At 38.5% G+C, this 12,369-nt stretch overlaps 1 protein-coding gene across 1 annotated transcript in view; it reads right to left on the reverse strand.

Annotated features, from left to right (window-relative positions):
* Positions 1-12,369, reverse strand: part of KIAA1328 (KIAA1328 ortholog) — a 173,137-nt gene that overhangs the window by 52,711 nt on the left and 108,057 nt on the right. The window contains exons 7-8 of the mRNA XM_036403577.2: positions 4,621-5,306; positions 1,670-1,765 (exon numbers count right to left, since the gene is read on the reverse strand). Coding sequence (XP_036259470.1) covers positions 1,670-1,765; positions 4,621-5,306 — 782 coding nt within the window. The remainder of the gene's footprint in view (positions 1-1,669; positions 1,766-4,620; positions 5,307-12,369) is intronic.

Genomic DNA, 12,369 nt, shown 5'->3' on the forward strand with positions numbered 1-12,369 from the left:
GTTAAAAAAAGAATGTATGTCTACCAGCTCTTCCTCTTTTCTAAGACATGGCCACACACTCACACACTCTCCCTATCTGTACTGAAGAAAACATCACTTACATATTCAAATGCATAAAAGAGATAAATGGACTTGTCTTCTATGGCCTCTTTAAGCCTTACATTAGAGTAAATTATTTAGAGACCATTCATCTGGTAACCTTTGCAAAACTGAAGATGGCATATAAGAAGAAAAACTTCCAAGTGTTTTGCTGCCAAACTTTGTAACCAGCTGGCATGGCACCTTGAGACTGCTCAAACACACAATAACTTTGAAAAATTACAGTAAATTAAACCAGGGGAATGAAGATAGGGCGGGGAACCTTTTGAATTCTGGGACTCTCATTTTGTTAACAGCACAGGTTTTCTTCATTTTCCCTGTTAGAATATGTAGATATTTGCAGGTTTTTGGTTGCCAAGAAGCTCTGCAGATGTTCTAGGTTACATTTTTCCTCCAAGGGGCTTAATGCTGCTGCATCTTAAACATGTCATGACTCTCCATCTTTTTTGCTACAGTGATAATACTTTGATCACTTCAGTTTGCGTGAAAATGAAAGAAAAAAGCATCTGAGCGCAACAAAGATATGCCAGTAACTCACAGCAGCCAAACACCTGGTTAAGCAGTGAAGAATTCCAAGAAAACTAACAACTCCTGCTGTTCTGGAGAAAAAAAAAAAGGTTTATCCCTTTTCACTCAAAAGGGATCTCAGAAAGAAAAATAAAATTAGTATAACAAAGTTAAAAAATAGGAAAAAATAAGGTATTGGACTCTTAGTTTATAAATGAATTATCAGTTCTTCCAGTATTCTTAGAACAGAGAAGTTTATTACTTTGAGGCATTCTCTTGTTGCTAAAGAAGTAGTCATTCAAAGCACTGCTGCTCATCTTGTCCACCATTCTTTGGTCAAAAGAACACCTATAGTTACAGCACAGAACAAGAAGCTGTTACTTTCTGAGAAAAGGAAAAAACCTTGCCAGTTTTTATTTGTTGCTTTCCTAATAAGCCTGAATCTTTTTCCAGTGTTAACTTGAATGCGACAGGGTAGGACAGAAGGAAAGTACAATAGTGTACTGATTGAAGTTTTAAATAGCAAGCAGGATGGAGATAAAGAGCTAAATATTGGCTTAACTCTGCTTCCAGTTATTTCAGTGGTAGTTTGCTCTCATCACACTGAAGTAGAGGTGTAATGAGAGGTATTTAAAAAAACAAGTAACTGTCACCAACCACGGAAGATCTATCTGAGAGTTAAAGGATAATCCATTATTTACATCAGGTCCAAATAAAGACTAAGGCGATGTTCTGATCTTAATTTAAAAAGTAACTATCAGCACCTAGAACAAAGAACTAAAACTAAGATTTTGTGAAAACTCCATTTTGCACTGCACTAAGAGGTAGCACACAAAACCTGAAGCCTCTTCAGGAAGTCACCTAAACTTTGAGTAATAACAGGTCAGCATAACTATTGAGTTGACTCATAAAACACAGCAGCCTATGAATTTTACCCTTCCTGCAGAAAAAAAGCTCTTAATCTGAAACAAACACATGAACAAATACACTTGGCAGGCAACAGCACACTGTCAAGAAGATATATTGACCCTGTGAAGCACTTAGAAGTGAAGAGAGAAATTACCTTAGCCCCATGCTGCTGCCATTCATCATCAGAGCAAGATCTCTGGGTGCTTCAGCAATGGGCACATCTTCTGAGCCAGGTACATGGCCTTTAACCCTGGAAAAGATAAGTTAGTTGCTTCTGCAGCTGGTCAAATCACACCAGGAACTTGCCACTAAAAGATGACCTATGCGTCTACAAATGGGGCACTATTACACATTAAGTGCTTTAGCAATTATCTTCACACTTTCAAATATAATTTTGTATTGGAAGTCTGGTTCAGGCCCAGTGCCTTTGCTTCTAAGGGTTACCACAGGGACAACCTTAGCCAGTGTCACCCAGTTGAGTATTAGCATTTCAGCATTGGAAAAGGAAAACAATAGGGAAAAATCTGCAGTCTTTTCATTACAGAAACAGAAAAGTTTCATATGCAGATTACAGCACCAGAGCTCAAAGGCATCATGTGTAAACGGCGTAGAACAGAATTTGTATAAGATGGTTCTGTGTCCTCAAACTATGGGCCCACAAATGATGCTCCATTCTTAACAGATCACTCCACCTTCTCCTTTCTCTCCAACAAAGACAGAAAGTTAAGGTACGCGTATTTCTCCTTTTTTTGACTAAAATTCCTGTTTCCAAGCTTTGCTTTTACTGGGCTGCTCCAGTGAGGCTTGAACCAGGAGGAGCCACTGAACTGCACATACACACCATTTTTGATAGCTGAGCAAGTATTTCACATGGAGAGTAGCTGCAAACTTAAAATACTACTATCATGTGAGGCTAAGTAGAGAAATGTGGAAAATTAAAAGCAGTTATGATGCAGTGCGGCAGAAAAAATTATCAACTCACACTTTAGCTAAAAGATTAGAAAAGTTTCTTGCCAATTACTGCAACTGGTCAAACCTCTTATTTGTCATTCAATGACAATGGACCTTAACCAGCACTCCCCCCAGGCAGAAGGACAGACAAAAATAAATATTATCTGGAAAAAAAAATTTTCTTGTGTTGTTTTTTATGCTGTTTTGATGTTCTAACTCAGTTAGAACCTCCTGACAATGAAGCAAAGGTTATTTGAGCTTAGCTAAACAAATTTTTATTGTTAGCAGTATATAAAATTACTCTGTTACCAAGTGCAAAATGAATTATATATTTGGAACTGAAACAAAACTGTGATGCCTAAGAGATTTACCTCTAAATATCAAGCATTTAATTCTAAAGATACTGAAATATTTTTAAGAGAAAACACATTATATTCCAGTTGTTTTCTTAGAGAGAATATGGCAAATCTGACTTCAGATGTACCTGTGAAAAGAGATCACAAAAGTGCAAAGTCCTCAGATTGGTCATATATGGTTTTTTTCATAGAATTCTTTTTAGGTAGCCTAAAGCTCTGTAAACCACAAAGGACTTTTTCCAGAAAAAAAAAATGTAGCTACAATAGATATAGTGGTACTAACAACCACTATATACATCATTACAGATATTTAAGGTGCATTTTTTTCTGAACTTGATGCCTCCAAACCTGAAAATTTTCCATTAGGAAAAAAAATCCACCAAAAAATTCAGTTTGTATGTCCTTCATATCTACTTGTTTTTCATTAGAGGGATGCATGCATAGAATTAAGGTATTTGATGATTAAGAATCCATCTGTTCCTACTTAATTCTCACCTGAAGTCATAATCCTTTGTTAGCAACTTCAGTCATTTTCAACACACACATTTGTGATTTCCTCCAAGACAGGTACTTTTAAAGCCACATAAACACATTATTTTCAATGTAAACAACAATCCAAGAAAACAAACAAAAGACGACCTAGATTACAGTACTCTCTTTTACAGTCTGAAAAGTAACCAGGGGGCTGAAATTAAGAAGGGTAAGTGATGTATTCCTCCATGGTGGTTACAGTACACAGATGTAGGAAGTGGGTCATCTAATGCAGACTCTCATGGGCTGCTGCTAGCAGCTGCCATATTAAAACAGTATAGAAATATCCATCCCTGTGAAACACTCCTACCGCCTCTTCCAAAAGACTGCAGATTTTTCTCTATTGTTTTTCCTTTCTAATGCTGAAATGCTAGTACTCAGCTGAGCTGCAAGGGCTAATTTAACCTGCTTCCATTCACTGTTCTGCTCACTTTAATAACATCATACCAAAAAAAACAGTTGTTCCCTATTTCTCAAAGACTATTTAGATTGTCAGAAAAGTGTTACCTTCTGCAACAAACTCACAGGGCTTCATCTCACATTTCTATGGCTGTTCCATCTCCCTTCAAGTTTTAAGCAAATAATGTGCCTCAGTCTTGGCATTCTCCCTTTTCACTAACATTGCTGAAAAGAAAATGTCTTCACTACACTGTGTTTCCTTCCTCTTCCATAAATATATGGGGAAAAACTCCATATATTTTTATATATTCCATATACAAATATATATATATATATATATATACACACACATATATATGTGTGTGTGTGTACATATGTAATGATCTTCATCTTTTCTATAAAACACACTCCTTCCAGTCCCAACCTAGGAGAGTGCAACCCTTCAAAACTGACCTTTCCAAGGAAGGGAGAATGCCACATTTATGTCATCCACGCTCACACTGCTTTCTTGCCAAATGTCTGTATTCTTTTCAAGTGCCTGCACTAAGATCAACCTCTTATTTTCTTCTACTGCTTCTCTTTTCCAACCTAGTCTTTTAGCAGTGTTTTTCTTCTGCCTTTCTTTCTACCACATACTGTTTTCCTCTGCTGCTTTCCACAGCTGTCATGCTGCTTCCCAACAGTATACACTAACAAACTAAAGTCTCCTCTCCTCTGAATCACTCTTAGAAATTGTGCCATAAGCCTTGCCTGTCTTGTTCTATTCTATTTATTGTTGCCTTGTTCTGTTCTCCCACTTAAATCAACTATTGCCCATGTGCTTATAAGAAATTTTAGAATTTTTTTAAATTGTAAGTCTCAAAATCACCTGTTATAATCCATACGGGATTGATGTAGTTGCTGTTGTTTTAGGAGCAGTTTTGCTTCTTGCTTAGTCAATAAATGTTGGAGTCGCTCCTTTTCAATTTCCAGCTCCAGTTTTTGAAGAAGCAGCTTCTGCCTTCTTTCTTCATACAATCTTTTAGCCAGCTCTGTTTCCTTAGGGCCTGAGTCTGTGCTGTGATTCAGCCTAGAACCTCGACAGTGCCTGGAATGATCATAGGTCTTGTGAACTGTCCCTGAGTGTTTCCTAAGTACCTGGCTGACATAGCAGCTCTCTTCCATGCTCCCTGAGCTCCCCACGTGCCTCCAGGCACAGCCATGACTCACTTGCTGAGGGCATGCACTCTGAATTTCACTTGCCCTCTGGTCCATCTCCTGAGCTTGCTTTACATGGTGAGGGCTCCTCTGCTTGGCTGGGGAAATCACATTGTTGCACTTTCTGTGCAAGTCATTTTCCATTGGATACTCCTTCAGACATTCTTGATGGTTGCAATGCATTTCATTCCTGTAATCATGGTTATTCCTGCAAGGCTGAGAAAACACAACATGCGCTGGGCTCACAGCCTTCGGTGCTCTGCTGTTCTTATGAAGAGTCCAAGGTCCCCCAACACCCAAGTAGGAGCTGTCCAGCCCCAAAGAGTGCTGCTGGCACAAGCTCTTCCCACTGGATGCCTGCAACAGGAGAAACAATTTCCTGTAAATCACTAAAATTCATCTTTGTTCAACAATTTCCCTCAGTAAATGTGTTCTCCTCAAAACAGAGCTGCTGGTCCATGTTGATGGACATGCAGCCAAACCCCACAAAATGTTTACCAGAACACAGACACAAATGTGCTATCAAATCTACATTTCATTCCATCTACACAAGTGTAATAAATGCAAAACTACTGTCTGCAGGATCCTCAGCATAAAATGAGTCACTTCAGAGTATCAAGTAGTTGTGAGCATCTAGGGTTACATAAAATCAACTTGAAGAGTGGCAAAAAACATTAAATGTTAAGGTTTGAAAATGTTTAATTTTGAATACCGAGCCAAAAAATCCATTCAGCCACTATAAATACTCTTTGATTGGCCATTACACAGCAGGAGATTTGATGTAAAACATTTCACCTTGCACTGAATGGTATATTACTTACCGCTGGAAATTTGATGAGAGTTTTTGAAATATCTTTACAGAAACACAGATAAAAACCAACTACTTTCTGTAAAAAATGGTTGTACATCAAAAGCTGTCATTTAAATACAAAACGTTTAAATACAGCTATAAATGTAAGTGATTTTTCAATTAAGCTGGGCAAGTGATTATAGTCTGATAAAACTCTGAAGAAAACAAGCAACTGTAATTCACATTTGTCAACCCAGTACAAGCAAATTCTAGTGGTTTTGTTACAGTCATGGATATTATGTAATAGACATCACAATCCTAGTTACATCCTGGAGTATCTTTGCACTAAGGCTCATCTAGGCAGTTAAGCATTTGAGCTTTTATGAACATCACAACAGCAGTGTATCAGGCACACACATTTCTTTTGCTAGAATTGCACATTAATTTCAATAACAAACTGAATTTAAGCTTCTCCAGCCTTTGGGACCTTCCACAAAGATATGGGACTTTTTAATTACAGAAGCCAGATTTGTTAAAGATAGCAAAACTACTGCAGTAAGTGGTTTAGCAAGGAAATTTGGAATTCACTGATGAAAAAAAAAGAAAAGAAAGGTATTTTTTGCCCTCTGGGAATGCTTACAATAGAGAGGTATTGTGCACACAGAGTGCAAGACAAATCAGCCAGACCCAAACCACTCGAATTTAGGAATGCAAGCAAGTGTCCAGCAATGATTAGAAGAGAGATATAATACAAATCTATGCAGCATTTATATGTATAATTTAGATTCTTTTTTTAATAAATAAACAAAATACCAAATATACTCTGCTGCCCTTCAAGACAACCAATTACAAGTTTCTTGTAGACTTCACAGAATATAAATTAATGTGGATTAGCACCTGAATACTGATATTTTATTATTTCCAGTTTTGTGCATACAAATATATCCTCTCTCCCATGTGATTGAAAGCCAAGGATGTCATGTTTTGCCCCAAAGGGCTCAGTGAGTTGGAGGCATTTGCATTAATGTCAGTGCTAAATGTCTGAGGAAAGTCTGGTGCTTGGACTGGGTGAAAAGTGCAGGACACTAAAATATTTTAAAGTCAGAGGGGCTGGCAGGGCAACTGAGCAGAAATGCAACATGCTGCCAAAAAGACGGAGTTTTGTTATTTGTTATTTGCAGCATGCCATCCTTGTTGGCAATATTTTCCAGACAAATAAAGGCTACAGAGAGCCCTTTTAATCTGAATTAGACAATACAGAAAAGGACGATGCAGTCTCTTATTTCCCACATCACCCGTTTCTGGTTGTAGAGAATTTAGGGCACCTACAGGAAGAGGCTTTCAAGGTGGAGGGCTCTCCAGTCCCCACGGACAGCAGAAGGTCTCAGATCTGAAGATATTCTTAGAGCATCCTATCAGGGCTGGCAGTGTAGGGTGGCCACAGAAAGCAAAGACCTGTCTTTCTGCAACCCATAAATAGTAGTTAAAAAGAACACTTATAAAAACGTCTGAGAACACCACCTTTATTTTAGCGGTTTGCTGACTGAAGAGACAAGAGAATGTTAAGAAATCTAAGCACATGAATGAAGATTTTACAAAATAATCATTAGGTTTAAGAATAAAGGTCCACATTGCAAATTAACTTCATGGCTGAGACTCTATTACGAGTCCCTGAAGGCCCTAAAAGAGAGGTACCAGTTAGCATTTGTTGACCTTGGCCGCCATTAAGTCTGCCCTGATGGTCTCAGAAATGGCATTGACATTTAAAGACTTCATAACAAGGCAGAGAAACTTTAATGTTATTTCACAGATACAATATGTTTGCAGGGGGGGAAATTCTCATTAATGTCATTGAATGTGAGTGGGATTTTCTGATTTCTTTAGAAGGAGGAGGTCATGTTAGGCAGAAGACTGAGTTTCAACATGCCTTTGATGGCTACTCAGTACTATTCAGGGTCTAACTCCAAAGAAAAATTGACTATTGGGAGTCAGAAACTAGTCAACAACTTTTTTGTAGTAATTTGTGGGTTTTCTGCTAAAGCCATAATTGAAGATACAGCTGGATGGTAGACATTCCAAGGAAAATGGACTGACATTTACACTTTTGAGGGATGAAAAGAGACTGGTGTGTGACATGACAGATTTGCAAAATGCAGGCCAGGTAAAGGGGAAATGTAGAGGAAAGAAACATTGTGAAGACCTGCCTTCTTCTGTGAGTCTAAAGACACACAAGCATAAGGAATCAGGTAATTCCTAGAGGAGGCGTGGAAGTCATGACAGGCCACGGTGGAACAGCTGTGCTTGCTCCTCCAAGGAGCTCTTCCAGGCTTGCTGTGCCGTATTTAAAGATACAAGTCCATCTAACTGAGGCTTAAACAAAATCAGACTGCTCCTTGTAAGGTAAGGAGTTAATAAGACTTGATCAGATGTGAAACTCTTGTGAAACAAGGAGATACTAAAAATGGTTTTAATAATCTTTAGAAGGATTTAAAGATGGAGACAGGTGTGGAAGTCTACAAAGTCTTTACAGCAACACCAGTAATTTTTGCTCAGGGATTCAGCGCAGAGCTTAAACAAACACCCAGTCCTTAAACTTCCTACGAACAGACAAACAGTGCACCAGTTTTATGCACGCAGCATTATGATCTCTGCAAATTGTTCTTAAATACAGCTTGTGTGCTTTGCAGTTCTAATTCACGGCGCTGGCAGAGGAAGCACAGTTACAGACTGACTCCAGCACAAAGGGCTTTGTACTGCAAGGAATGAACTAGTAACAAAGCATATCTTTACAACACCAGCACAGGCAAGGTCTGGACAAATTTCATCACACGTACAAACATGTTTAAGAAACAGCCCGAAATCATTACCTTGAGAAGTCCTGCATTCTGAGGGACAAAAGCTGGCATCCCAGCTTTTGTAAATACAAAAATGTATGTAAAATACAATGCTGTAAGAGCAAAATTGCTGGAGATGCTAATAGCGTTAGGAGTTTAGTTCATTGCACCCAGGGCTGTAGTTTTTAGCTGAAATATGTCTGAATACTGGCAAAAGAGACAGTGAAGTAAAATAATTCTCAGTTGTATCTTGAGGACATTTCTCTAATCTGGATTTTCAGCTCAGGAGTTTCTCTTAGTGGGGTAGAAAGAGTGGAAGGACAGGTTGATTCAGAACTAGTCTGTTTTTCTGATCTAAGTGGGGACGCAGAAGGAAACCCAGAAGAATGAACAGAAGCAGCAACCAGAGGAGAAATACAGAGATTTAAAGATATTTAAAGATGACACAGAGACGCACAGAAACCTTCAAGAGCACCATGGGCACATACTTAATGGCACGTACTCTTCACCAGTGTAGTTGTTCTTTGGATATGATCAGCAAAATTTATAAGGAAAAATTTGTTCATTGGAAGCATTGTCAAGTCCTGGCACAGGCTGTCCAGGGCAGTGGTGGAGTCACCAACCCTGGAGGTATTTATGAGACGTGCAAATGTGGTGTTTGATGACGAGTTTTAGTGGTGGACTTGGCAGTGCTGGGTTAATGGTTGGACTCAGAGGTGGTTTCCAACCTAAACAATTCTGTGACTCCATGAGTGACCCAGACGACACCCTCACTAAGGTATACAACCTAAACCTGGAACTCAGTCACCACTCTGAATGCTTGATATATGGGTCTCATCTGAATAAAGCTTGGCTTTGGGTTTCAGGTCTATCAACAGTAAAAGCACTTGCTTTTGTCAGCAAAACAAGGCAAAATGAGCTTATTATATAAATAAACTCAGATAGGATATTGGGGCAACAGAAGTCCTGGTTTTAAGAACAATTACATCAAATTATAGGACTGTTTGAAGTAAGTTACAGTGATTAAGGAGCTATTCTTTCCAAGATTCTGTAAGAATTTATCAGGGAGAATGAAAAACCATAAAGATTTTAAAGTATATTAGTAGGATCTACTGAAGTCTATAATTTTTTTTCTTTAACTCATATAATCCTTTGTTAAAATCTGTACCATAAATAACCCAATATCAGTTATTACAAAGTGCCATGTAATAGTACAGCAACTGTCTCTGTCACTACCTAAGATAAATACAGTAGATAACTCCTAAGGTAAGCCGACCATTTTTCAAGCAAGAAACAAAGCACTATTTTCTGTAGAAATTATGTATAGCTATGATTGCCATATTCCACTGAATAAAACAAGTGGTCTCAAATGAAAAATACCATGAATGACAGTCACGAACCTGTATTTTTCCTGTAGAAATCTACTGAACTCAACATACTGAAAAGGCGTAGCTAAAAAAAACATAGTATCACATCACAAAAAAGTGAATCTATAGCTGCTAGCTGACAGCAGAGGAACACCTCCTATATTTGTGCTGCCTTCAGTATTTTTGCTCCTCTTTGTTAAGAGGGTTTGAGCTGGCATGCCAGGTGCACAAAAAAACCTGCATTCAAAGTAGCATGTGAGAATTTGCTGGCGCTCAGCTTTAAGTGTATATTTTGCATTCATAAACATGTCACCCTTCTTCTCCAGCTACCCAAACACTGTTGATAATTGCTAACAAAAGCTCCCATTTCAGATCAGCAGACTGGTTTTACACTGCCTGATAAGGCAGTTAATAATACAGTACTTCAAGAAAACTAAAGAGAGGTGTCTGCGTGCCGAGTCTTGGAAGTCACTGTGAGCAAAATGTCCATTAAGCCCACACAGTACCCACATGTGGCAGTCCAATATCTGGCCACTAAATTTAGGCAAACACGTTTGCTTTTCAAAAGAAAAATGTATCATTCCTGTTTGCACTATAGAAACATGCCACTACACTAATCTTGACAGCACCAGGTCCAGCTATTAAGATTCAATGTGCTGCCAACATTATAAAAATAATAATAAAAAAATCCCAATCTTCTGACTTCAATTTTTTACTTCTGCCCTTTATTTTACTGAAGAATCAGTAGTTCAAGACCTAGATAAATATTTCAAAAACTATACTATTTGTGAGCAGAGGAGGTCACTACCATTTCCCAGTGCATTTGGAGTTCATGTGAAATAAGGGCAAAAGAGTGATGAGCTGCATTTTTAACATGGGCATATACAGAATAGTTGTCTAGCTGATAGAGAATGTGTAATGCAACATCTGCACCGTACGCCTTGCCAAAGCCCATCCCAAATAAATGTAGTGCATTCTCCCTAGTGCAATTAACTCTTGTACTCTGGCAGGTTGTGCTAGAAGATCATCAAGGTAGATTACCTTCCAGCATATGAACTAAATACTTACAGGTGTTATATCATCAGTTATTACTTACAAACTTCTGCATTTAACAAGACATCCAGGCAAATGAATGATCTAATTTATGAATTATTTATAAGAATTTCACAGCATGCTCCTGGCGTCATCCATGGCCTTTTCCAGGTCATATGACACCAATTAGAGCTGAATTTTAAATTATTCAATAACCTGAACTCTCTTGTCATTTAACATATAGATATCAATGCAGTAAACAAGTTAAGTCTAATGGGCCCTGGAGGTTTGCATTCCTCCACCCATCAGCAGCAGAGGCTGTATGCTACCACTGGAATAGAAAATAATAGAATGCAGCAGTCAAAAACATTTGCAAGGTTTTAATAAGTTATTTTGCCTCCCTTAGGGATTTTTGTATAACTTACAAGCCCTGAATCTAAAACATATTAAAGTCCTTAGCTATGTGCTTTCAAAACAAAATTAGGACATAGCAAAAGAGCAAGTCTGACACTAACCCTAATTTAGGCCCTTAATTTGAAATGTAGTGGAAATTATGGAGTAAGCAAGATTTACTATGCACAACTCATTACCTTCAGGCTCTCCTACAGTAGAGCCAAAAATAGCCCCTCTCCCAACACAGATACACCTGCCTATAAAGATAAGGCTACACAGAGGAAAATGGAAATGTTAATTTAGCAGCTATCAGTTGACAGTGCACAGTTGAGGTGCATCTCATATTCCTCAACATTTGGGTGGCAAAAAGACTTCCACCATTCTTCTGTCCCAACAGCACTGGACACAGTTGTGATATAGAAACACATCAGGAATTGGGTACTTGCTTCAAGACATCACACTTCAGAAAGGTTTACAATTGCACCACATAATAAAAAAAAGTGAATGTAACAGCCTCCAAAGCACAGACACAATAAAAGATATCTTAAACCCATCATTTTCCATGATGCTACAAGAAGAACAAGAAGATATCAACAACAAAGATGATGAGATGAACAGCACCATTAGGTATTTTATTGTGCCTCAGTGTGAAGTCTACAGGAAATGCATGGTAAGCATGCCATGTCCTGGCTCCAAATCTCATGAGCGTGTGAGCATCACCCCCTATTCATTGCTGATCCACCCTGAGAAGTCCAACTCACATGGTAGAAAACTTCTGAGATTAGGGGTGCTCAGTACAAGCCTAAACCCTGCCTAGCACCAACAGATTTATTTTTATAGTACCTGTGCCTCAGCTTTCTGAAGGCTGCTAAACTAAACCCCACATCCACACCTCCAGATGGTGACTTGCAGACCCCTGTCTTGGAGGACACAGCAACTCCATTCATCTGCACACACATTTCCTTTGCCCACTGCTTTGCAAGGATTAAAAAGTTTCCTGAGAT

The sequence above is a fragment of the Molothrus ater genome, chromosome Z (assembly GCF_012460135.2).
Source record: "Molothrus ater isolate BHLD 08-10-18 breed brown headed cowbird chromosome Z, BPBGC_Mater_1.1, whole genome shotgun sequence".
Classification (NCBI taxonomy): Eukaryota; Metazoa; Chordata; class Aves; order Passeriformes; family Icteridae; genus Molothrus; species Molothrus ater.